Source organism: Asterias amurensis, chromosome 19 (assembly GCF_032118995.1).
Source record: "Asterias amurensis chromosome 19, ASM3211899v1".
NCBI classification, from domain to species: Eukaryota; Metazoa; Echinodermata; class Asteroidea; order Forcipulatida; family Asteriidae; genus Asterias; species Asterias amurensis.
In genome coordinates, this window is record NC_092666.1 from 1936083 (window position 1) to 1962990 (window position 26908).

The 26908-nt window shown below is 38.6% G+C and overlaps 1 protein-coding gene and 1 long non-coding RNA gene across 2 annotated transcripts; both read right to left on the reverse strand.

Annotated features, from left to right (window-relative positions):
- Nucleotides 1-244: 244 nt before the first annotated feature.
- Nucleotides 245-26908, reverse strand: LOC139951424 (sodium-dependent phosphate transporter 2-like). Its single transcript, XM_071950309.1, has 11 exons — nucleotides 26622-26908; nucleotides 16763-17163; nucleotides 13311-13451; nucleotides 12570-12655; nucleotides 11461-11557; nucleotides 9199-9318; nucleotides 8682-8783; nucleotides 7960-8115; nucleotides 6704-6998; nucleotides 5650-5835; nucleotides 245-4460 (listed from the first exon to the last, which is right to left on the reverse strand). Exons 2-11 carry the CDS (start codon nucleotides 17109-17111, stop codon nucleotides 4223-4225), a joined length of 1770 nt encoding a protein of 589 aa, XP_071806410.1. The 5' UTR covers nucleotides 17112-17163; nucleotides 26622-26908; the 3' UTR covers nucleotides 245-4222.
- On the reverse strand, nucleotides 22418-25261 carry LOC139951446 (uncharacterized). Its single transcript, XR_011787770.1, has 3 exons — nucleotides 25110-25261; nucleotides 24413-24572; nucleotides 22418-23849 (listed from the first exon to the last, which is right to left on the reverse strand). It is a non-coding gene; the product is annotated as an uncharacterized lncRNA (long non-coding RNA).

A 26908-nucleotide genomic window follows, 5' to 3' on the forward strand; every position in this document is an offset into this window, starting at 1 on the left:
AGAACATTCTGCACAAGTAGTCATTCTGGTTGATAATAAGGAGCAGTGATATATAGTTTTTATAAAACTTCAACTAACACATAGGATTCGAACTGCCTCTAGCGATCAGGCTAGCTAGGTGGTATAGTGTAAGACCTCTGCTCTAGCAATGCAAGGGGTGTGGGTTTGAATCCCACATAAGTGATTTGCATGTGGATTTTTTCACAGAACTCTGGAAAGTACCAAGTATTCAGTGCTTTATACACATTGGTGTAAGGGTAAAAATTCGCCATCTCAATGCAAACATCTATTATATGTATCACATTTGTATTTAATATTTTTTCCTTTTCTTATGGGTTTACTTTCACATGGTGTTTTCTAATATTTGTTTTATTGGCTCCCCCTTATGTTTCCTTATTCCTGAGTTGGGGGGTAGGTTGGTTGGCAGGGCTTAACAAGCCCTTTTCACACTACTGTAGTACCCAGGGCAACTCCAGGGAATGACTGATATCAAGCCCTTTCACACATGAATCACTTCACCCCTGATATACCCTAGCATACAGTATGGGCATACCCTGGGCACTAGCAACATCTGAGTAGGGGTAAGCGGTAAAACCCTGGGGGTATTCATGAGATGAGCAACTAGACACCAATGGAAAAGGGACCTAGGCGGGGGGACAGTGTGAAAGTGCACCAGGGTTATCGTGGGGTAAAATAAACCCCTGGGGCCTCCCCAGGGCTGTAATCTACAAGGATAAGAGATACAGTGTGAACAGGGCTATCAAAAGTAAGGCCTAGAATGAACCGCAGGCCATGGCCTCCATTGCCCCTGGTCTTGGTGCCCCTTTAAAAGTTGTCCATTTTCCAATAGAAGTGCCCTTTGCAAAATGGAAATGGCCTTGCCCTTTTGAAGCTGAAAGTCCAGACCTGAAAAGTTCTCTTCACTCTCCTAGTACATCGTTAAGCATGGCACAAATAAGGGAGAAAATTAAGAGTAAAACTTTCTTCCGCTGTTAATGTCGGTGTCTTTGTACATCAAGGTGTACCCAATACCAATCGTTTCACCAATTTTGTATATATAATGGGAAATACAAAAAATGGTTTGTGTGGATAAATGAGTTATGATAAATAAAAACAAATTGATAACACACCTTAACCAAAATGTTAACATTTGTATAAATAATGACCCTGATATTTATAGAAATAAATGTACCTTGTTTTAGATCATAATACAAACAAATTATGTTTTGATTTGTACACATAAATGAGGGAACATGGAATTTTGAACACATCAGTTGAAGGGTAAAACCAAAAATATAATTCTTTATCCCTGATGAAACTTAAACATCTATTAAATCTCACTCAATTACTGCACGAGCGCGCACTGGCCAGAATAATCAGAATGTAACAATGAGGGCGCTGATTGTGATGTGACATCCAGCACGCATAGACCTTTTTGCAAATATCTATTGCGCACAAGCAACAGAGGTGCATGCTGGTCTAACTAGGGATCAAACTGGAGCGGAAGCTAGACCAGCATGCACCCCCATTCAACGCCTATGTATTAGTACAGGGCGCAAACCAAGTATTTGCGATGAGGTCTACAGTGTGCTTTATATTTCTCGTTACTGGGTAGTTCATAATTCCGTGTACTGCTCAAGAGGACAGTCAGACTTTAACAATTATTGTGGTTTAAATTTAAATTAAAGGAACACGTTGCCTTGGATCGGACGAGTTGGTCTACAAAAAGCGTTTTTTTGTAACCATTTGTTATCAAATGCATATGGTTAGAAAGATGTTGTAAAAGTAGAATATATTGATCTACACAAATATGCCTCGAAGTTGCGTGGTTTTCCTTTTACATCTTCGACTAACACAGTCAGCCATTTCTGGGAGTCAAAATTTTGACTCCCATAAATGGCCGACCGTGTTTTTTCGCGACGTAAAAGGAAAACCGTGCAATTCTAAGGTATGTTTGTGTGAATCATTATATTCTACTTTTAAATTACCTATCTAACCATTATATGCAATTCATAACAAACGATTTCAAACACTTTTTCAAAGACCAACTCGACCGATCCAAGGCAACGTGTTCCTTTAAAGTTTCAAGGTATAACTTGCTAATTGCTGACAAATGTTTAAAACAACATTTCAAAAAATTTTCGTACAGAAAATGCAGTACGGTATTACGATTTTCACTTCAAAGTACTCCAGGATTCGGGGTGTTTTGTTCTATTCTTTTTTTTTGCTGTTTTTTTCCTAGTTTTTTTCCTAGTTTTTTGTTTGTTTTCATTTTACTTCCATTTTTTTTTTTTTTTTTTTTTTTTTAGGGGGGTGGGAAACTGAGGGCAATTTGTTCAGCTTGGGTGCACACTTTGAAACTTGTTGGCAAATATGCTATTGTTTCTACATCTATATTTCAAACAGTAAAACGCAGCAACATCATCAACTGTTTGTTATCAACCCTGTAGACCCCTAACCTAATATTCCCTTTAAATTGTACAATTCTTTTTAACTTCAAGCACACACTTCTTGTATCAGTTTACAAGATTTTTTCAGATTTTTCTTTTTACAAATTTACAAGAGACAACCAACAACTACATGTAATAATGGTTGTGTTTTTTTTCATGTAGAATGGTTCATTTCTGACTTTTTATGACACTCAGTCAAACCGACCTTGAATTGTACATTTTGACTGTTAAAATATACCTGTTTGGAATGTGAAGGTCATTAGTTGATTAATCTGATCATGTCAAGTTTCAAATATCACTCTGAAAGAGTCAGGAACGAACCAAAACACCCCCGCACAAAAAATGTATAGACCTCCTCTTTTCTTTTCTTTTTTGGACAGTGACAATTTTTGCCTCTGGCATGTCTGGAAGGTTATTGAATTGACACCATTATTAACATTAGGTTAGAGACAATTCAGACAGGCGCACCAGAGTCAGACCAAACCAAATAGGTTAGGAGTGATTCACGGTCAACCCAAATAAATTATGGTAACTTGTGATCAAGCACCTCAATGTACTATACTCGTTCAATTGTGTAGGTCTTTTTATAATATCATCAACTGTATGTATAAAACTCATTGTAGGACCACTTGCTTCTGCATCTCTCCTGTGCCAGGAGTGTCTTTAAGACAGCATGGGCCACTATTATTATTTTTAACAGTGATATGTTTTGTGAACAGCATTTTGAAATATACCCATCCAACAGGGAGTCTAAAAAAGTTATAATAAAACTATAAACAGGAGCAGACAGATTTTTTTTGTATTTTTACACTTGTTTTAATCTCAAAACCAAAAGAGACTGCAGCATCCTAACTAAAGCCTGGGCGACAAGAGAAATTTACTACTTGACTAGTCACACCTGCAATAGTTGCGACAAATTTTTAATTCCCAAGATGAATTGCAATATGTTGTTTGCCACAGGTGCAATATAGTGAAATTTTCTGCTGAAAGGATTGTGTCACTGATGTTGATGTGTTTCGTAAGTAAATTATTACGTCGTGAACAGTCGTGAGCAACACAATTGGTCCACCAAACAGGTAGTCGCTACTTAGTAGTCACAACTATTTTTGTAGTAGTCATGGCGGCACGAATAAGTAGTTGAATAATGGTAGTCGTGACTCGACTAAGCAATCAATAGTCATACATTGGTAGCTTCAACACTAATCGCACTAGTCACCCAGGCTTTTAGCCTAACCACCAAATACATTGCTGGCACACAAATTAATAACCTGTACAATGTTACTGTACAAACTCATAGAATGCAAATGAAGTTCAAAACCTCGCGAAAAAATAACAATACTAGAAATATTTCACTGAGCCTAAAACCGACCCGTGGGGGGAAAATAATTGCTGAGCATAGAAATAGAACATCAAACAACGCTGAGTTTCAGGTCCTTCAAGGAAAAAATAAAGGCGACTGTTTTATCTTCATGTTCTTTTGGTTTTTTTATGTTTTTTTCCCTTTTGTTTTTCTTTAAAAAAAACGATTTCCAATTAAAAACGGCAAAATCACATGCCTAAGTTGTGGAAAATACTACAATAAGATTACTTGTAGTACTGTTACTGTCAGAAAAGTACCTAACGGCAACTTTATTGTTTGGCTCACCTGACAGTGAACAGCAACTTTGATGCTTAGCTCGACTGACAGCGAGCAGATTCCTTAGCACTCAGCGCTATGCAAGTTCTATTTCTATAAAGAACAAACCCCAACAGGCGTATTAGGGGGGCTAACATCATACAGCAAGCTGTAAAAGGAACATAAGTAACGCGCTAATCCCTGCCGTGATGGGTAACGTAACAACCCACGCTAAAAATATATTACGGAAGACCTTCCATTCTACGGAGGCCCTCGAGCGAACCATGCCGAGGACAAAGATTGAGCCGACTTTACAGTGGGTGGTGCTGATTGGAATGCCGATCTTCGAGGCAGCTAGGACGGTCATTGCTGCTCCGAGCTCAATGGTGAACCCACTGAATAGAAACAAGAGAAAAGAAAGACCAATTAGAGAACTGGGCGGCCTACAGAGCTCAAATTCAGGGGGAAAATCCGTAGGACTGCAGGGCTTGAAGCTCAAAATATTTACTGGATCTGAACTTTTTTTACAACACCAGGGACCAATTCCTAGCTGCTTAAGCAGAAAATATTGCTTAACAATTGTCTGCTGATCAGAATTGAGCAGGATAACAGCCATAAATTGTACATTCAATAGTTTAGCTGGTAACCATTACTAAGCTTGGGCGATATCTCGATAGAATCAAAAATCGCGATACCATTTCTTAAACGATTACCGTATCGTCTTGGTTTTTTGGTAATCAAATTATCAGCAAATCGTGGTTTTGATGAAGCATCACGATGTCTTCCCTAATTGAGACGTCTTGCAACCACAACGGGCTGTTTAAAAAAAAAAAAAAAGTCCCAGAACCAACCGCAAGATTCCCCAATTGAAAAAAATAACATCAAAGACTTTAGCTCCCAGGCGGTCTCCCACATCGCCCAAGCCTAACCATTGTCAGATTTATAAGCATAACTTTATTGTGCTTAGCATCTTGTTGGTGCTTGAGTAGCTCTATGAAATTGGGTCCAGGTCTAGAATTACAAGCCATTGCCTCCGTTGCCCCTGGTCTTGGCCTTGGTGCCCATTCAAAAGTTTCCCACTAACTTTAAGATTTTCAAATGGAAGTGCCCTTTTCAGCATTGAATATATTTTTTTCTAGATACCAGCGCTTAACAAGATTCATTTATTACTATAAAAGGTGAAAATGGCCTTGCTCTTAAATGGTGTGGGTACCTTTAGTAGGACACAAAGCACAATGTCCACAAATTTACATTTAACTTACACACTTTGAAGATAATATTGGAAGCTTCCATGTAAATCTGTGTACATTGTGTTTTGTGGTACAAAAAGTACCCATACCCTTTAGAGATGAAATCCAAGCCTCGAATTTCCACAAGACTGCATTGATTATTATTAATCCATACTGTACATGTATGATGATACACACCAAGTAAAGAATACTGGCTTTCGACAATTACTTTTGGTGACCAGTGCCTTTAATAGACTTTATGGCTATTAAATAATCACAATATTTCTGATTTTCCCCCCGAGAGAAAAAATTGGCAATCAGACAGAAATCAAAAGAAAATAGATTTGCAACGTACCTTGAGGGTGTGATTGGAGTCAACTTGTCTCCAACTGTCTCAATAACTCGACGGCCGAGAACCCACAACCCAACAGTGATCCCCAACCCACCGTAAAATAGGATCCAAATGGGCGTACTCTGCTTCTGGGCGACGCCCCCAGACTGGAAGATGGACCACAGCGCAACCAATGGTCCAATAGCATTGCTGGAGATCAAAATATGAACAGTTAAGAATAATAATAATGATAGTCGGTTCTTATGGCACTTCAAACACCCAAAGGGTGTCTCAAAGCACTTCCAGCATTAGTACCCTTGGTCATTGGGCCGTTTAATTAATGTCTTAAACCAACTCAGCTCCCTGGGGAGATACAGCCTGTGCTGCCAACTATGTAGCGCACTAAGCTAAACCAACCTCAAGATCCATCTCTGCCCTCACAGGTACCCATTAACCCATCGATGGAGAGAAGTTGTTGTGTGTCTTGCTCAAGGACACAAGTGTCACGACCAGGGAGCGGGATTCAAACAATACACTCTGCTGAACAAAAGCACCAGAGCTCTAGTTGGGTGCCAATATCCGCTCGGCCACGACACCCCATAATAGAACTTTACCCTTTCAGCACCGATGGCTGTCAACTGTGCACTGTGTCAACTACCCTGTCGATCTGACAAAGTTACAAACATAATTATATAATACCCAGATGTCTAACCTACCAATGAAACTGTATTTAATGTACAGTTTTGTGTGTAAATTTCAAGTCAACAGTGTTGGAGCGTCACTGAATTGGACATCACCATTCGCATACAAAGCTAGCGCAAAGTGATCGTAAACGCAGAATTCGGCAGTAGACAGACATGGTTGGGCACTGAAATTGCAACATCTACGTAGCTAAAATCCAAGCTAAAATGCTTGGATCACCCATTCCCAACATTACAATAAACATTCCCTGTCCACTTCCCCCGACAATTAACATTCTCCCCCGTCCCTCGTCCAACGAGATATGGTCGGGATTGTAGGAATATTTCTTGATCTGCTAAGCATGTTTGTGGAATTAGTTACTAGTAAGCCATCTTACCAAACATCATTTCCACCATGTGCAAAAGAGGCGAACACCGCTGACAGGATCTGTAGCGGACTGCAAAGTTTCACGACCTCGGGCGGGTCAACCACACTCTTCCATGCCTCCAGATTCCTAGTGGAAGAGTTACTACTACTCGTTGTTGAGCTGGAGCGAGTCGAGTCTGGTGTGCTTGTTCCGCTCTCAATCTTACGCCAGCCAGCGCGATTCAAGAGACGCGAGAAGAAGCCCTGATCATGGGATGACTGCATGGAGGTGTTGTTGGTATCTGTTGACATGTCTAGTGTACCTTCTGTGATACATAAATATAGAGAGGAACAGAGAATGAGCACCAAAAAAAAAGACCACGAGGGTGTTGTGGCTGAGCAGATAAGGGCACCAAACTCAAGCTCTGGTGTTTCTGATCAACAGAGAGTGGGTTGAAGTCCCAGTCGTGTACACTTGTGTCCTTGAGTGGTCAAACACTCTGGACTCGAGCTCTGGTAATTCTGTATAGCAGGGTTTGGGTTCAAGTCTCGGCCAAGACACTTGTGTCATGTGTGTTGAGTATTGCAAATTAGAGTACCAGTAACACTTAAAGACCTACTTGAACGACAATAGCAAGTCATTACATTTGCTAAATTTCGTTAAGAATGTTTTCAATCAATAAGGAAATCAAGTCATACATGTATCTACAATTAGATTTTAATTGTGTAAAAAAAACACAACCATTTTTAATACCCTTATCCAGCACTTTTCTGAAAGATTCGCAAAAAGCTCTATTACGTCATCACTCATGCTACGTCATAGTTGGGAGCTCCAAATTGTATAGCCGCTTTGTTGAAGCATGGAGGTATAACAAAGCAAACTCCCAAGCATGAGATCAAAGCATTGTCATTTTGACGCAAGCCGTCAATGGTAGAAGTGTTTTTAGTTTTTCAAAACCTTGAGGTTGAGGCCTGATTTTTAATCAATAATTAAACAAAAATGTACAAACAAAATTACATTTAAATGGCAAACAAACAAGTTATAAACAAGATTAAATAGCATTCACAACAAAAACAAATTCCCTCAAGTAGCCAACTATAATAATATGCGCCATAGGGAAACCATCACATGGTGCTATAAAATGGGTATTATAATTACAAACACAATTCTGCATGACCAGCAGAATAATTAACGGGCGCCTTGGAATGCCCATACGGTATTTAACATCTCTTTATAAATACTTGTTGTTTCTATATTTACATGGTGTTTTTATGACAAAGGCTTACCTTCAAATTTACTGATCAACATTGGTTCTGCTGCTATGTTATTAGCTGCATCTCTCTTGTCAACCCCAGAGTCTTTCACCGGAACATCATCTTCATTGAGGCTGGAATTTTTCTCTGTCAGTGTCAACATCGAGATCTCGGTAGAAAGTGGGTCCTCTGTTAAAATAAACAACGATGGCGGTTCATTTCATTCAAAACTTTTCCAGTACCAATGTTTCGTCTTTGTGCAGGTGTGGCATGCATAAAATTGTGTGCCCCAAATGAAAATTGTGAAAGGGGCGAGTAAAAAAGAAGTTGACAGGGATTGGCGATGTTTTTCAAAACATGTAACAAATGACACTCAACAGTTCAGTATTTCAAGCATAATTTAACCAGCAGTCTCTCCAGCTTATTAGAAAAAAAAAAAAAAAAGAAATTGATAATTCCCAAGAGGAGCTTATTTTGCAAGCTGTCCACTCAATACTTTTTTATACCCTTTCTACATGTACTTGCTCAGCTGTTCAGTCAACTGGGACTTTTCAGTATTAACTTTCCTTGAATAGACGCGTATACAACACTAGTCGCCCAGGCCTAAAGCATTAAACATACATTTATCTTCGGTTTTGAAAGCCCTAATCTGCAGGGTTTTTTCCCCGGAGGAATGGGGGTTTACAAAACTGATTTTCGGTTAAAAACGTTTGAATCACATCCCAGTCATCAATTCAGTGTTGAATGAACCTTACTTGTCTCCGGGATCCCTGGTGCCATATCGATCTCCACTGCTGTTGAGACTATGACCATACCAGGGTCAGTGGATGGAAGAGAAGTAAATGTCGTACCACTCTCTGTCAATAAAAACAAATTCCACATAATACAACTTTTACGTCTAACGCCATAAGGGCCAAATATAATAGAGCTGCTTTTATAAGCACAAAAATAAGCTAAGCAAAACAAAATTATGTTTCTCAGTCATGCCAGAGTAAGGTTAACAGCCAAAACACTAGGTCAAAAGTATAATTCCATTTAAAGTATATTTGTTGCAGTTTTTGAAAATCTTGTAAGAAGCTATGACAATTTATTCAAAGAAACATCCTTTCACCAAAACAATACATGAAAAATGCTTAAATGCTACCGCAGTTGCTGAACAGTGCTACCACTCTCAACCTACAATTATTTAAATTATATAAAGTATTCCCGCACTACAAGTGGCTAACTAGATGCTCACGTAAAGACGTCATGAAAAAGAAGTTGCTAACTCACCTAGCATGTTTTTTCGGAGTTCGGGTACAGCTACAAACCAGACAATCAATCCAACAAGGAGACCACCACACAGACTGATCACAAACGTTCCCCACACTGGAACTTGGTTCATACCAAGTACTGTTAGAAAGTTTAGAAAGATAGAAAGTTTTATAGACACTGGACACTATTGGTAATTGTCAAAGACTAATCTTCACAGTTGGTGTATCTCAACATATGCATAAAATAACAAACCTGTGAAAATTTCAGCTCAATTGGTCGTTGCAGTTGCGAGATACATGTAATAATAAAGGACAAAAACCCTTGTCGCAACATAGTCACACCAAGTTGGTTGCATTCAGATGCTTGATTTCGAGACCTCAAATCTTAAGTCTCAAAATCAAATTCATGGAAATTTACTTCTTTCTCGAAAACTACGTCACTTCAGAGGGAGCTGTTTCTCACAATGTTTTATACTATCAAACCTCTCCCCACTACTCGTTATCAAGAAAGGTTTTATGATAATAATTATGATAAATTATTTTGAATAATTTACAAATGGTGTCCACTGCCTTTAATAATCAGGCGAGGTTTGCAATAGCACCATGTGTGTAAACCTTTGTTGAGTGGTTGTTTCTGAAAAAAATTGGTGGTTGACAACTCAACGTATCAATCAGTATGCTCCGATTGTAGGCGATTGAAAATAATGTACAATTTGTAGGAAATTCAAGGGAATATTCCACCCAAAAAAGGGATGCATTTTTCCTTAAAGGTGTTCGATATCTGGGGCTAACCTTTTTATAACTGTCGGCTCTTTTCAATAATGTCAATGTTACTTTTAGGTTTAAAGGTAAAACATCTAGTTTAAACCGGACATGCCTGTGAAAATATAATCCTTTATCGTGTTAATTTGTGCGGCATTCGATTTGTAAGAGCCCATTAGACCACAGTGCTTCTACATGTAGGTCAAAACTTTCACTGAAACACGATTTCGTTTACAACACCAATTGTGTTTACTGTAAAAGGAATTCAATGACAGATCTATGTGTGTGGTATACAATATAACAATTATTGCATGCATGCTATTAGTCCAGGGGTCAGAATTTTTTTTTTAAATCTGCATGGCTTGTAGCATGAAGTTTGTATTGGACCACAAAATGTATTTGTTCATGCCTCATGAATTGGGATAGTCCTGGGGCTGATTTCACAAAGCGGTAAAATTCATCGCAAAACAAATTAAATTGTCAGTGTTACCATAGTGATTTGTATTGTGACACAACACTTTATAAGCAACTACAATTGATTTGCAGTTAAGATCAATCAAAACTGTTTGTGAAATTGGCACCACGACTCAAATGTGGGGGACAATATTCACAACACCAAAGGGCTTGTAGTTCAAAATGTGTACCGGAACTGACTAATTTATTTTACAATACCAGAGTCAAAATGAGTTGAACAAGCACCGAGAGAAAATCTTAATCAGGTATCCTTTAAAGGCACTGGACACTTTTGGTAATTGTCAAAGACTAGTCTCCTTAGTTGGTGTATCTCAACATATCATTCCCAAATAAGAAACCTGTGACCATTTGAACTCAATTGGTCGTCAAAGTTGCAAGAAAGAAAAAAACCTTGTCACACGAAGTTGTGTGCTTTCAGATTCTAAGGTCTCTAAATCAAGTTCAAATATTTGATTGGAAAATGACTTTTTTTCTTTAAAACTACGTTACTTCAGAGGGAGCTGTTTCTCACAATGTTTTATACTATCAACAGCTCTACATTGCTTGTTACCGAGTAAGTTTTTATGCGAACAATTAGTTTGAGTAACTACCAATAGTGTCCTGCCATCGATTTCACAAAACTCTTCCCAACTTAAGACTAATCTTAAGTCCCAACCCTGCACTGTAGCATGCAGACCTTAAGATTAATCCTAAGTTTGGACGAGTAACTCGTCCTAACTCGAGATAAGACGAGTCCTAACTCTTTGTTAAATTGACCCCAGTGCCCTTTATACTGAAAAGAATTGAAAGATACCAAATTAATCAACACATTTTTTTCACAGAGATATTACACAATAAGGTTGCCTACTTCGATTCAATTGAAAAACACAAGACCAACAAGCTTTTCCAGTTGTAAGTTTACTGGCCCTTAGCCCTACGTTCCAGCGTTAACTTCAATCCCTGTAGTCAACATTTCCCCCGAGTATTTGTATTAAATGTCAATGCACTCAATTGTTTGTAGGATAGTGTCAGCAATAGTGAGAGGAAAAAGTGCATTTCTACTTACATTCTGGCCCATCGAAGGTAATGGAGAAAACATTAATGACTACAACCACTGCATAACATACAGGAAGCACTCTAAGCCCAGGCTCCAGCGGCTTATCCTAAGTAGGAAAACAAAACATTGAGATCAACTTTCCATTCAGTTCATTCCAGTGATAATTATAAGATCCTAGTGTACAATATTACCTGTAATACAGGCCTGGAATTTCATGGAAACCATGGCCAATGTTTTCCCTGTCTTGGCCTTGGAGCCCCTTTTTTTCCCAATAGACTTTAAAGGAACACGTTGCCTTGGATCGGACGAGTTGGTCAAAACAAAAGCGTTTGTAACCGTTTTTTATAAAATGCATATGGTTGGAAAGATGTTTTTAAAGTAGAATACAATGATCCACACAAGTTTGCCTCGAAATTGCGTGGTTTTCCTTCTACTGTGCGAACTAACATGGTCGGCCATTTATGGGAGTCAAAATTTTGACCCCCATAAATGGCCGACGTGTTAGTCGACGAGGTAAAAGGAAAACCACGCAATTTTGAGGCATGTTTGTGTGGATCATTGTATTCTACTTTTACAACATCTTTCTACCCATATGCATTTTATAAAAAAACGGTTACAAACGCTTTTCAAAGACCAACTCGACCGATCCAAGGCAACGTGTTCCTTTAAGGAGGCATAATGCCAGATGCTTTGTTATTGAATTGCAAGGGCACCAAGGCTTTTTCCACCATGTCTTCATGTGAAGGGAATCTCTATGAGGAAGTTGTACATTTCCATTTAAACATTTCAAATGGCACCAGGAAATAATAACCAGGGGCACCGGAGGCAACTGCCATGAAGTATCAGGCTTGGCTAGGACAGTGATCCCCGTCCTATGATGGAACATCAGTGCAGACCTGTATGCTTCGTTTTTTTAACAGGAAGGCCACCAAGCATTTTCTCCTTAGTAAAGGGCATCCAATGAGGAAACTGTAAATTAAATTTCTACTGGGAGAGCCTTTCAAGGGCACCAAGGCAATGACCAAGGGGCATGGATGCAATTGCTTCATCGTCTCCTTCAAGTATCATGCCTGCCAATAAAACAGTCACAAGTCTGCTAGCTGCATGTTTACCCTTACCTTGTTGAGAACAAACTTTCTGTACAGCAGGAATATGACTGAAGACGCAAATCCAGAAAGAACCGGCGAGATGAACCAAGAGGCAACTATAAATACAAACAAATTTAGATTTTTATTATTATTTGTTTTTATCCTTACAGTTACACTGATGTATGCACTGTAATTCCCTAACTTCTTTGAAAAACATCTACTGTACCTGTACAGGCAAATCATTCAGGTGGGATTCGAACCCATAACCTTTGCATTGCTAGACCAGGATCTATGTCTTACCACTAGACCATCGAGCTAGCCCAGCTGATAAGAGTTTTTGGCTTGAGTTAAAGGAGCTTGTACTGAAAAATAATGCTGCAAAACAAGCCTCCACTCTAGGCCTCTATTTAGACACTAGCCCAGTGTGCAAACACTAGTCAACTGCAAGCTAGTCAAACGTGCTGTTCAGAACAGGCTAGTTAGGAATTAGCCAACTCATGCACTTGTTCATTGCTACAAAATTTGACCCACCATTTTGCGTGCACTTAAAGGGGATGTTCTGCCCTGTTTGAGGGACCTCAATTCGGAATCGACTTGGAGTTGGCAACTTTTTTTTTACATGTGTTCATTATACCCATAGATCATTTAGATGAGTGTTTTAAAAAATGAATTTCAGCCAAATCTGAGAGTTGACCCATTCCTCCATTGGTTAATTTGACACGGAATGACCCGTTTTGGGTTTATTTGTGGAGGTTGAGTATTCTCACTTACTGATCAGACCAAACTTAGTCCAGTTCACTCCTTCAGTCTGAAAGACGACAAGATGAAACCCGATCATTGCTCCTACTATGCTGTGGGTTCCAGATACTGGTAGCTTGAACCATGTGGCCACCAACAACCAAATACATGCACCTACAGGTGGAAAAGCATACAGAAAAATATATTATTGCTACAGTATATATGGAAATGAAAAATATGTTACTATGTTTTCCCTGCCAATTTCAGCAAAATATAAATTAAGTTTCAGTTTTAAACACACGTTCAACTTAAGAACATAAATTAAGCTGTTGCAAACTTCTTTCCTAATACCAACCAAGGACTTACAGCAAATTAAACAAATGTCAGTCACCTGACTTTTTTACCCTAGCAGAGTCTTCCTCAAAGGTCCAACTGCAAGCTTGTTTCCCTACTTCATTCAAAGTACATACTGTGTAGGGTTTCTTTTACATTAATCTATCGTTTTTGTTTATCACATAATTTAAATGCTCTCATTCAGATTTCTTTCTGACATTCTATTCCATTTACAGACATTCAGAACTACACGTTCACCTTTCTTCAGTTGAATTTCTACTGCCTATCTACAACACTGATGCAGTTTGATTAAGTTGACCAGCGTCTTGCTGCTGGCTTTTGTGAAACTGAATGATCTTGTTTGATCAGTGAATGCTAAACTGTTGAAATTGAATTCGGCCTGCTCCTTGTTGAATGCTGATGCAACAGAGTATTCATTTTCAAGTGACCTTCAATGTGGCATACATTAAATTTAATTATTAAAATAAGGCAGGAAACCTATGACAATACATTTAATATCAAATTCTACAAATTCCAAATTCTGTCATCAGTAAAAGGTTATTGTACGTTAATTGCTGTATGTTTCAACATTAAATGAGGGTGGGGGCTAAATTTACATGTAGCACTGCCACTGACTGATGCACGTAGATGATATCGGATCCCAAAACGTGCCCCCCCCCCCCCCACACTAACCCACCTTCCTAAAGAGGGCCTAGGGGAGTCCATCGTGATGTCATCAGACATTGATTACAACAATATTGATCAAAGGAGATGCCTTTCGGCGAAACACTGCACTTAGAACAAAACAGAGTAAAGCCTACAAGTACAGGACGTGTACGCCATCAAGATTACACCAATTTATTATATGATTTGCCCAGAGATTGCTTTATATTTAATGTTATCATGATTAGGACTGGTTTGCGAGATGGTTTAATGTGATCTTTTAGATTTTTGTTATTCAGGCTAGAAGGAATGGGCAAGGGCACCAAAGCATTGTTTCCATAGTAAAATGCACAGGTTATGTAGTGAGGTAATTGCAACTTCCTAAATTTGAACATTTCAATGGGCACCAAGGTAAGAGGAAAATCACGCATCAAGAGAAATCCCTTCGTCAGGACCACGGAAGCCACGGCCTTCGTTGTCCTGGTCTTGGCTTAGTGCCCCTTCAAAATTTTCCCTTAGACTTATACATGTATCTATAAGATTTCCAATGGAAGTGCCCTTTGTAAAATAAAACTGGCCTTGCTCTTATAAAGATGAAATTCCAGACCTCCTGTGTACATTGCTGAGTACATAGTAAGACAACCTTCACAAACATTTAAAATCTTCGAACTCGAGACTGCATAAAACACTATGTCCTGACATGCAATCAACTCACTGCATGCACCCACATTAACTCCCTATCACTCACGTTCCACTAAACATTACTCTAATTGATCAAATCTAAGAAGGATCTATTACCTTTCACCAGTCAAAATAGATTAAAAACCTTTTTAGGATCAGCAAAACAACCCACCCACACATCAACCCACAAAAAAAAAACTACACAGAAAAGCCCTTCGCACACAGAAAAAGAGGCAAATAAAATTGAAAAGCAAGCTTCATCAAAATCAAGGCTACGCTGGCTTCAGTACATACATCTGTAATTTTCTACCCCATCATTAATTTTTGCTGTCAATATTGTTTCAGACATGGACGTCACTTCAGTAAGATCAGCGCTCTTGAATAATGTGCTGGGAAGATCCGAGAATTGATAATCAAGGAAAACACCAGGATGGAATGAGCAGTTGACAATCTATCAGGGGCCTCAAACGGGTGTCTACATGTACAGTGCTATTCATACGACAGCAAGTTAACTTTAAATTTAGCGTGGTTGTTATACCGTACTTAGCAATTGTTTGACAATTTAACAAGACACCTTGGACAGCACAACAGTATAGTTGTACTTTCAAATGAGGTACATTTTGTAAAATTTTACAAGAATGCTACAATTTAGCACGGGACCCCTGCTAAATTGCTGTCATGTGAAACTGAAAGGGGCTTGAGAATCTACATACACCTCCGAATAAATCACAGTAAAAACTTTTTAAAGTTTCTGCAGGGGCAGGACTGGAATTACAGAGGCCATGACCTACTTAAGGTGCCCTAGTCTTGGCCTTGTTGCCCATTCAACAATATACTAAGATTTTCCAGAGAGAGTGCCCTTTGGATAAAAGAAAAACCGTCTTGCCATGTCAAAGATGATATTCCAGGCCATGGTTTGGCATTCAGGGCGATGGAGTACCACCGCATGGTTAATTTTTTTTTGAATCGCACAAAAATACTTGATTTTGACACGGACGCGTACACCACGCATCGCCGCACATGAACTTGCCCCTGAACCGTTTGATTAAAATGTACAGGGACCTTTGCGGCACAATAAGGCCTGTGGCTTACAAATCCGCTCTGCTGGCCCGATCGAATTTGATACACTGTAATACCCCAAAAGAAGCATTTTTCAAAGTCAAAGAGCAACTGGTCCCCTCTCTTTCTTCTTTGTAAATGTGATGAATTATGCAGTTAAGGATGAACATGTAAACACATGATTCTTGTGAAAGAGAATCGTGTTCTAAGCCTGGCCTCAAAATAACCTACAGCCCCCACACCATTTCCGTGGTGTCCTTTGCTCTTGCTGTGGTGCCCTCTACAAGATTCCAATTCAAACTTGAGCCCTGTTCATACTTCCTGCGAATGTGAGTTAGTAATGAATGTTGATGTCACAAATTTGCAACGAATGCTTCGCAGCAGTTCAACTCTGCTCAACTAACTTGCAAATATCGCTGCGAAAGTACAGGGTTGTGAAGTCAAATTCCTATCAAATTCACTACACATATATACACATACGCAGGAAGATTGAACCGGGCTTAATGTCCCCCTACTAAGTGCCTCTTACCAGAGGAAAACTAAGAATCCTACATGTAAGACCCATAGACCTTATCCCAAATACTCGGCACTAGACTTGTCCTGTCTTGAGCTTACTCGCAAGAACTCGCTTACTCACTTACTTACTCGCTTACTTGAGCTTACTTACACTGAAATCACTGGCCTCGGGCCAGTGATTTCAGTGTAACATTTAACTCTGCTGTGTGATATTATAACCACGCCTTGCTTACCTCCTAGAGCAGCAATCTGGCCAATCATAAGAATCTCTGTCTTTCCCTCATAGAGATTGACATCGAAGATACCCTTACGAATAGTGTCCGATACTTTGGCACCAAGAAGCACTGCTCCAGCCGTCTCAAAGAATGACGCAAGGAAACATGCAGTTCGTAGTGTGAGCACTTTGGATCCTACCGACGTGGCGAAAGAGTTTGCGACGTCATTTGCGCCGAGACCAAATGCTAGGACGAATGAAATGACGAAACCTAGGACCAGAGCCCAGATGTACGGGCTTGTGTCAAAACCCATAAAGGGCGTCGGACTGGGGAACATTGAAGTGTCCCATGAGGTAGTGAAGTCCATCTTCAAGTCAGATGAAGGGCAGAGCTGATACAATGTAGAAGAGCTGATCGTTCTGAAAAAGTGATTGGAATAAATTGTTTATAATAAATGTTTCAACAGTTTTATAATATTATAGCCAGAGAGCAAGGTACCTGGTTCTATAACTGCGCTGCCATAACTACTGATGAAGGTTGCAACTAGTGAAGCATGCCTACATGTAGTTGGGTAGTGATTTTGCAATACTCAGCCTGAATGTTTACCATTTTGCACCTGCAGCAATCTACAATCTTTGGTTGTAAAAATAGTCGCGACTTTTAAGTCGCGACTTAAAAGTCATAGGTGCATCTTATTGAAGCACGACTAGTAGGGGTAGTAGTGAAATTTGTATGTAACAAATTTGCAACAAATAATTCCCATCAGTTAACTACTGTGAATCATTCGCTGCAAAACAGCTAGTCCTGTGTGCTGATAAAATTTGAATTCGCAGGAAGTGTAAGAGTCAGGCTTACTGTTTATGTTTACATTGTACTTGCCTTTTATTCTGATTAATATCTTTCCTATCTGTTAACTTTCAAAGTACACAATGTATACTTTATAATACTCAAACAACAAATAAGATTAAACACTCTGCTCCAATTTCGTGTTTACATAAAAACAATTCAAATCATCAAGAAATGCAGGCTGCCATGGAATGTTAATCTGTTGAGATTAGTAGTTTCCTACAGATAAGATTTGAATTATCTGAATTTATTTGCCCGGAAATGGACTCTTGTCAGGAAAGAGATTCATCTACATGTACATGTAATGTGCAATATCATAGTTCCCGATGTCGCTCGTTTACAAACAACTAGTCTAAAATTGGCATTTTTATTTGGGGGGGGGGCAGTGTTATGAATTGGTAAGCAACTACTGAGGTTCCTACATGTACAAATGTGAGATTGCATAAAGCAAACAATTCTGAGCAAAGTCCTAAGATATCCGAGATAATTATAGAAGATAAAATCTACTGTTTTGTTTGTTGACTTTGTCTGCATTTTGTCTAACACGACTTGCTTTTTGAGTTATTTATTTATGCTTATTTTTGTTTATGTAATTTCAATTAGATATTTTTTGTTTTGCGTTAATAAATAAAACAAAGATAGACTTGCGTACACACATTGTGTTTGAGTGGGCGTGTTTACGACTAGTGTTTAGTGTTCAGTCTCTCAGTGTTCAAACACGTTGGTTTTGTGGCAAGTTTGCGTGCCCACAACAATAAGCGTAGGAGTTAGTATGCGCACAACCAATTCACCTAGTTCCAACAGCAGGTACAGCAGGCCATGTTTAACAATTTGCAAACATTCAATAAAGATTAATTTATATTATATAACACCCAAGCAGATCCTTGCCATTTGATTGGAGGATTGTCCGTCACGTGATAGCAAATAAAAGTACTATTGCACGCTGAGTCACTCACCGTGCTTTTTCGTTCCATCCGAAAAGTACCATTGCACGCTGCCAGCGCGCAATGGTACTTTTCGGATGGAACGAAAAAGCTGAGTAAAAAAAAACATCACTGCGTGCGCGTGTCTTAGGTAACGCAGCAGTGTTACTGCAAGGCATATTATGTAAAGTTACTAGCATTCGGCTTCTACAATTAAAAAATGTAGGCCTACGCTTTGTTTGTTTTGAAAGTTGTATCTTTCAATCAAAATGACAAAGATCTACTTGGATGTTATATAAAACAAATAATGAATGTTTTTCATTCGTGCAATGGTGCGAATATGTTCATGAGTTGAAAGCTGGAATGTTCCATTCAACACGGCTCCGCCTCGTTGAATAGAACATTCCATCTTTCAACTCATGAACATATTCGCACCATTGCACTCATAAACATTCATTATGTGTATACTAATATAGGCCAGGCCTGGAATAACACTCGGGCAGGCCTGATACTTCACGGAGGCAACGAAGGCGATTGCCTCCGTGTCCCCTGGTCATTGCCTTGGTGCCCTTGAAATGATCCAGTACAAATTTGCAATTTCATCATAAGGCTACCCTTTACCAAGAAGAAAATGCCTTGGTGCCCTTGCCCTTTCAAAAATGAAGCATACAGCCCTGCTCAGGCCATGGAGGCTATGGCCTACGTTGCCCTTAGTCTTTGGCCTTGGTGCTCTTTGAAAGTTTCCCATTGACTTTTAAGATTTCAATTGAAAGTGCCTTTTCCAAAAAGAAAAACAAACATCCTTTTCAACATGTTCATATATAAAAATTCCATGCCTGAAAGGTTTTGTACACTTATCAGGCTTGAGCTTAACTTTACAAAGCACAAACCATTAAATGAGGTTTATCTTATCTGCTTTTATATCCTTCTAAGACGTTTTGTCAATATCAATATCCTTATTGATTTGATGATATCACACTTTGCTTAGCAATTAAGATTGTAAGCTCAGTATGATTTCTGAGCTCTTTTGTGGAAGGCCTGGGGGCATTTGAATGTCTTTTTTTTTAAGCCATTCAAATGCTTGCGATGCGAAGAAACAAGGGCAAAATTAATTGGAAAATCTTAAGACTACAATATAAAAGACTGTTAAAGCCATTGGACACTTTCGGTAAACAGTATTGTCCATAGGCCCACACTTCGTATATCCAACTTATATATAAAATAACAAACCTGTGAAAATTTAGGCTCAATCAATCATCTGAGTCGGGAGAAAATAACGGGAAAACCCACCCATTTCCTCACGTTTCGCCGTGTCATGACATGTGTTTAAAACAAATCCGTAAATCTCGATTTTGAGAATTGATATTGTTTTTTAATATTTCCTCAAAAAGTAAAAGCATTTCATGGAATAATGTTTCAAGAGAAGTCTTTCACCTTTACCTTCTGTAAACCCTGTATAAGTTACTTGTAAATCTGTTAACTTTTAACTTTTTTTTCTGTTCCGAAATTGTCCAATGGCTTTAATAAACACATTTGATGGGTCACCAAGACCAACATGACCAAGACCAAGACCAGGGCCACAACAGAGTCTAAATCTAAGTCTCTTTCACCCTGGGGAAATTTCTTTCGCTATAATAGCCAGGGTCCTTTGCTACAAAATTTACGAGCGAGGATTGTATTGTTATCACCATGCAGAATGTTTTAGCGAGCTTTCACACGGCTAAGTTAAAAAAACTAACAACCTTTGTGCGCCATGACATGAGGCTGCACACACCACTGCACTGGTAACCCATAAACTTTTCTGTAAATTATTCTTGTCACGTCGACCACTGACTCCATTTCATAAAAAGTTAGTCCAACTGCGACTGAATCTCAACAGGTCGGTTAAAGGAACACGTTGCCTTCGGGCTGCGCTTTGTTGGGCGTTTTTGGGCTATGACAAGCGTTTGATGTAAAATGATTACGGTTGGAAAGATGTTAAAAAAGTAGAATATAATGATCTACACAAACATGCCTTAGAATTGCTTCACTTTTGCTAACTTTCTCGAAACAAAACGCTCCGCCATTTATGGGGGTCAAGATTTTGACTCCCATAAATGGCCGCCAAATTCACTAGTCTTATTTCCAGTCGCAGCCGTTGAACTATACGACTGAGCAATTATTAACAATTTTACGAACCCATTTGTATCTATCTCTTCCTCCATGGTTACTCCAACAACAAAAAAACAGTTCATGAACAAAAATAAAAGGGCCTACGTTGAATTAACTTTTTATTAATCTATCTAAGCAGCAAGTTCAGCCCACGTCCCGGGGCCGAGCGGCTGCCGTCCAGCGGGCCATCATCCCCCGCGGCCAGACCTCCCCAGACGCAGTGAACTCCCCGTTCTTGCTCGTACGATGTAGGATTTCTGCGGGGCCAGTCTAGTAATGCGAACGCTTTGTACACGAAAGAATGTCTAGTACCCGTATACTAACTAGCGAGTGGAGTTGAAAATGGACGTGTCATGACCTCCCACACCAAAACTACAGCTAGAGAATTCATCCTCTCAATAATAAAACATCTGCTCAGACATGTCAGAGGCGTTTACCGTGTTTACCGCGTAAGTATAGTATGCAATTGCGAGTCACATAGGCCTATACCCCACAGTTCGTTTTTAGATGCAAAATTACAGTGACTTTACTTCTCTGTCCTTTCTCTATGCTGTTTGCAAGTACATGTAGAGTCACAGGGCAACAGGAAAGTGGTGTCTATTACTAATACTAGTCCATCGCCATAGGATAGATGATGTCACTTGTCTTATTTGCCATACATTCATTATTTTATAAAATAATGTTTATGTCTATTATGGGGATGTAATTCCTTGACCTTGGTCTTGGACAGTACTATTTGAGGTAGCTCCTGTTTACATTGCTCAGAATCATTTGACAGCAAAATTTATGGTGCGATGCATCTGAACAGGGAGCACATACTGCAAATGGTAGTTGGCAAGGAAAGCTAAAATAAATTAATACTCTTGTCCACAAAAATGAAGCTTCCATAGGTCCTTTTCAAAACCACGGCATCGGCTATGGATTCGGTTTCAGACTCCGTCCCCTTGTCTGAATCCCTACGCAAAGCACGCTCAGTATTGTCAAAACATCTGCGGGGCCAAGCTAGCCCGAGCTGAATTCAAAGCCAAAGCCGTGGTTTCGAAAAGGGCCATAGTCTAGAAAACTCTTTTCAAAAATTACAAAACAAAATCAGAAACGGGGAACAATTTTATTATTTTGTAACATTTTTGTATTGATACTTGATTCCCAGGTCACAGTGAAAGTTGGGTGGTGATGTGATTATTGAAGCCGGTATGGACAAGAAAGAGTACACGTACATCAAAGAAGTTTTCCAAGCACGGTTAGATGACAACCAGCTTCTTTGCAGGACAGGAAAACTCTGCTAATTAGGCCTGGGCGACCAGTGAAAATTACTAATCTACTAGTCGCACCTCCATCCAATAGTTGCGACTACGACACTAGTCGCAACAAAATTTTAATTATCACGATGCACTGCACAATATAGTCTAATTCAAGCGGAAAAGACTGAAGATTTGTGTCACTGATGTCTGACTGTGTTCTGTAAGTAAATTATGTTGTCATGAATAGTCATGAGCGACTAAATTGGTTCACCAAACAGGTAGACGCAATTTTTTTTAAACTATTTTTGTAGCACGTTTAACCGAATAGTTGAAAACAATAGTCGCGACTCGACTCAGGATTCAATAGTTGGAGTGCGACACTAGTCGCCCAGGCTTACCGCTAATGGTGCAAGGATAGCCTCTACCCGCAGCCGCCATCCCCCCCCACCCCCCCCCCCCCATACCACCACCACTACTACCAACAGAAGAACACAAATAGCAAAACACAAATCCAGATTTTCCACTTCTTAAATTTAATTTCCATGTAACTTTCCACAATTTGGCTACAAAATTGTCTGTACAGGTGTGCATAAGATATAAGGTCAGTGCATTATTAGCATTATTGGCAAGTTCTAGAGTTTGTATGTAATCAAAGAGAATCTTTGTCACAAATTAATAGGAACTTTATAAAAAAAATATGGACAATTTATTGAATGTTTTTACAATTCACAGCAGTACACGATGTATTTGCAAACATTAATTAAATTTGTCCTTTGCCAAAGAACACTATAGTCCCATGCAGTATCCTTAGTAATAGTTGGTGTATCTCCTCAATATTTATGCATACAATAATAAACCTGTGACAATTTGGGCTAAATTTGGCTATATAAGCTGCAAGAAACAGTGAAAGAAAAACACCATTGCAGTATAGAAACAAGTCCTTTGACATGCCTCTCATCATGTAGACTTTATCAAGTGAGTTTTATGATCACAAATTAGTAATTACCAACATCTAAGGTATAAAGTCCCTTTAAAGAGACCAATGCCTTAGATCGAGTGATTTGGTTGTAAAATGCATATGGTTAGAAAGAATGTTTTAAAAGTAGAATAGAATGATCAACACAAGTATGACTTGAAATTCGGTGGTTTCCCTTTAAAACTTTTACTTGTTCGAACTAACATGGTCTGCTAGTCAACAATATGACTAGTTCTAAAACATCATTCTGACCATGCATTTCATAACAGGCATGTGGTTTGAAATCAAAATATACTTGCAAGGGTTAAGGTTAAAAATTTGAAATGGCACTGTGTTTATCAAACTTGTTGCATCTATGATCCATGTCTCTTTATGAATACAGAATAAAGATATTTCAGATAAATTTATTTGAATACAGATTGTTTATGTTTTTGTATTTGTTGTTCTAGTGTTTTTTTTGTTACAAAATATCGAAATCTCAAATAAATAATACAATAAATATGATGATTGTATAAACAATTGGCCATGTACTTCAAATTAAACTTAATCATATTATGTGGTTGTGATGAAAACAAACTCTGCTCACATCACATTCAATGATTTGTTGACATAAGTAATGTGCAAAAGAAAATAATAATAAGTTGAAATATTGACATTATGTGTTAATTTAGGAATAAGAATCTACTTTGTTGAAAACAGGAAATATTGCCATTTGTAAAACCTGTTTTGCATAAATCATGTGTACATGAAAGTTGAAACTATCTGGAAATATATCCCTGATTTTACAAACAGTAACTAGGTAGTGTTACTCTATTTCCAGTACCATTCTGACACAACACATGTTGTCTGTGAAGGCTGGCTGGGTGGCAAAGTCATTTGTTGTGTACATCATGCTCCCCTGGTGTACATGTCATTCCTGTGATGTCGTGCCAACTCTAATGGTGGTCCAGAACAAGGTGCCTCAAGATCTTTTCAAATATAAACACAAACATTTTTGAAACAATTAACAAAATAAAAATTGGTTATTTGTACATGTACATGGAATATAAAACCCATGCACTTGATGTTGATTCATTAAAGTGACACTTTTGCAAATATTACCTACCTGCAGCCGATTTCACGAAACTTCACGCAACTGCGTGAGTCCACTTGCGCAATTTTAATGGCGCAAGTTGCTCCATAAACGTTGCACAAGTGGACTTACGCAGTTGCGTAAAGTTTTGTAAAATTGGCTGCTGGTCAAAGACATGATGTTATTAAAATTTGGGATGTGGCTGTTCAGTGTAAAGTTTTTTGGTAATGCAACGTTGGCGAAGGAGGCTGTTTACAAGTAACTACAATGAATGAAAGCTTAAATTTGTGTTTCCTTATTAAATGTTTGTTTACACATTTACTTTGTTTCCTTTTTTTTTTTGGGGGGGGGGGGCGGACAGATCAAAATATATAACAAAACTGGACTGCTTTGACAGTACATGTGTATATTGTTATACATGCACATGCCATTGACAGTATGAAATAATCAGTCTCTTACTGCCGAGTTTGAGAAGCATTCATCCGGCCTTTGTTTGCAGCATGACCTCTCCTGTTGTGTTGGCATCTCCCTACAGTTGGTACAAACACACCAGCTTGGTTGGGTTTGATGAGGTCTCCAAGATGTTTACGCCAAGTCCTGGCATCTGCTCACATAGTACCTTCAACAAGAAATTCATAACCATTGATATAACTTATTAGTTCTCGACAATTTTATTTTTTATTGTTTGAAAGGTCACACTTCTTTGAAAGAATTAGGGTACGAGTTGACTTGGGTACAATATTTTGGGTAAACTGTTAAAAATATACAAAAAACATTTAATAAATCTGTACTATTTAGTATTTTTAAAATGTGTTTCTACAATTTTTACAAAAGTCCTCCCCATCCCAGCATCATTGTAGCATCAAAGTAAATTAGGGTAAATTATGCCAAGTCATTAGGACGCTGGACACTCGATTCAAATCCCCACCCCCATCTATGCACCGAGTGAATAGATCTACAAAATTACATGTAAACTAGTCATAGTACATGTACATTTATGTACTCTCACAACTCAGTGTTGCGGCTGTCATGGCTGTGAATTTACGTGTCATGTCCACAATAATAACTAACAAATAACATTGCATTGGGTATAAACAATCACGGTCCGTTCTCTCTCTCTCGTCGGCTAGTCCATGTCCCACTACATTATTCTTACCCTGATTGGCGAGGTGTCCGTTCCTTCTTTTTGGACGTGTCTTCAATCATCTCTTTGCGTAGAGCAATGAGCTGAATCTGTTTTTCGGCGATCCATTTTGACAGCAAAATGGTGTGTTTACATTTCACACAACGTCGTATGGTAGAGAACGGTATGTTACCTCGTGTTCTTCTGGTAGGTTTACTAGGCCATTGGCTACGGCGCCAGCCTAACTGCTGTGCATCGCGCATAAACGGACGATCGTTTTGACGGCTTGAAAAACGTATATATTTCGCGGGCCATGTTTCGGGGTCAGAGGTCAGTGTTTGTTTTTTTTAATTACCATTCACTAATTACAACACATTAAATGTGTTTTATTGCAAGAACAATTCTTAATAAGTATTAGGAACACCCTCAAACGTGAAATTTTGTGAAATCTGAAGGCAACGTGTTCCTTTAAAGGAACACGTTGCCTGGATCGGACGAGTTGGTCTATAAAAAAGCATTTGTAACCGTTTGTTATAAAATGCATATGGTTGGAGAGATAATTTAAAAGTAGAATACAATGATCCACACAAGTTTGCCTCGAAATTGCGTGGTTGTGCTTTTACTGTGCGAACTAACACGGTCGGCCATTTATGGGAGTCAAAAATTTGACTCCCATAAATGGCCGACCGTGTTAGTTGACGAGGTAAAAGGAAAACCGTGCAATTTCGAGGCATGTTTGTGTGGATCATTGTATTCTACTTTTACAACATCTTTCTACCCATATGCATATTATAACAAACGCTTTTCAAAGACCAACTCGACCGATCCAAGGCAACGTGTTCCTTTAAGGGTGAAAAAGTGGTGACGCCATACGGAAAGTTATCCATAAGTTTTATTATTAATTACAATTTCAATCAGAAAAGGTCAATGATTAGATGATGGATATAAAAAAACTAAAACTAAAAGTAATAGGGCCCCCGATGTAACCTAATTGATGTTCAGCATATAATTCATTAATAATTAGCTGATTAGGCCTAAATAATATAAATTAGGCCTAAACAAACGTTAATATATCATTTGCATTATTCGGCTATTCATTTTAAAAATTGGTCTCAAAATCAAAGTTTAACTAATAACAATAATGATGATCATGATCTGATGATGTCTGATGATAATCATCATGATGATGATTGAAAATATTTATTGAAATAATGTTTAATTTTACTGTACATGGCGACCGAGTTCATTTTAAAGAAGAATCAATTCAATACCACAACACATTTACTTGTTTTATTAGGCCTACAAACTAGGGATTTGAAAGTAAGAAATGTTAAAAAACATTAGTTTTTTATAAATTCGTTGACCAAAATAAATAAAAATAGCTCTTTTTCACGGACGTTTTTTTCAACAAGCCTGTTTTCGTGTTCGATTTCAATAGTTTCAACCAGAGACACACAATTATTTTATATTTTTATATATAAAATAAAATAGCCGGTGCTTAAACTATTAAACAATTCAACGACGTTTCAAAACAATTTAACTCACCAAACGACCAGCCTACGTAAAGAGCAATGTCAACTGTGGATTCCGGGACAAAATATCTCTGAAAAGAATGAAATAACTGCTAAAAATCCTTCAGATATTCGGGATCCGGATTTTTTGATACAGCACGTGGAAACAGACGAGATGATATTTTATCCCTCGTAACATACGTTTGTTGCATACGTAGTGGGTTGGTTCATGAATAGAATGCACCAAAAATGGGGTTGGCGCCGTTTTCCAATTTTAGCGCTAAAAAAATTGCGCGCAAAACCCACATTCCTTGCTTGAAA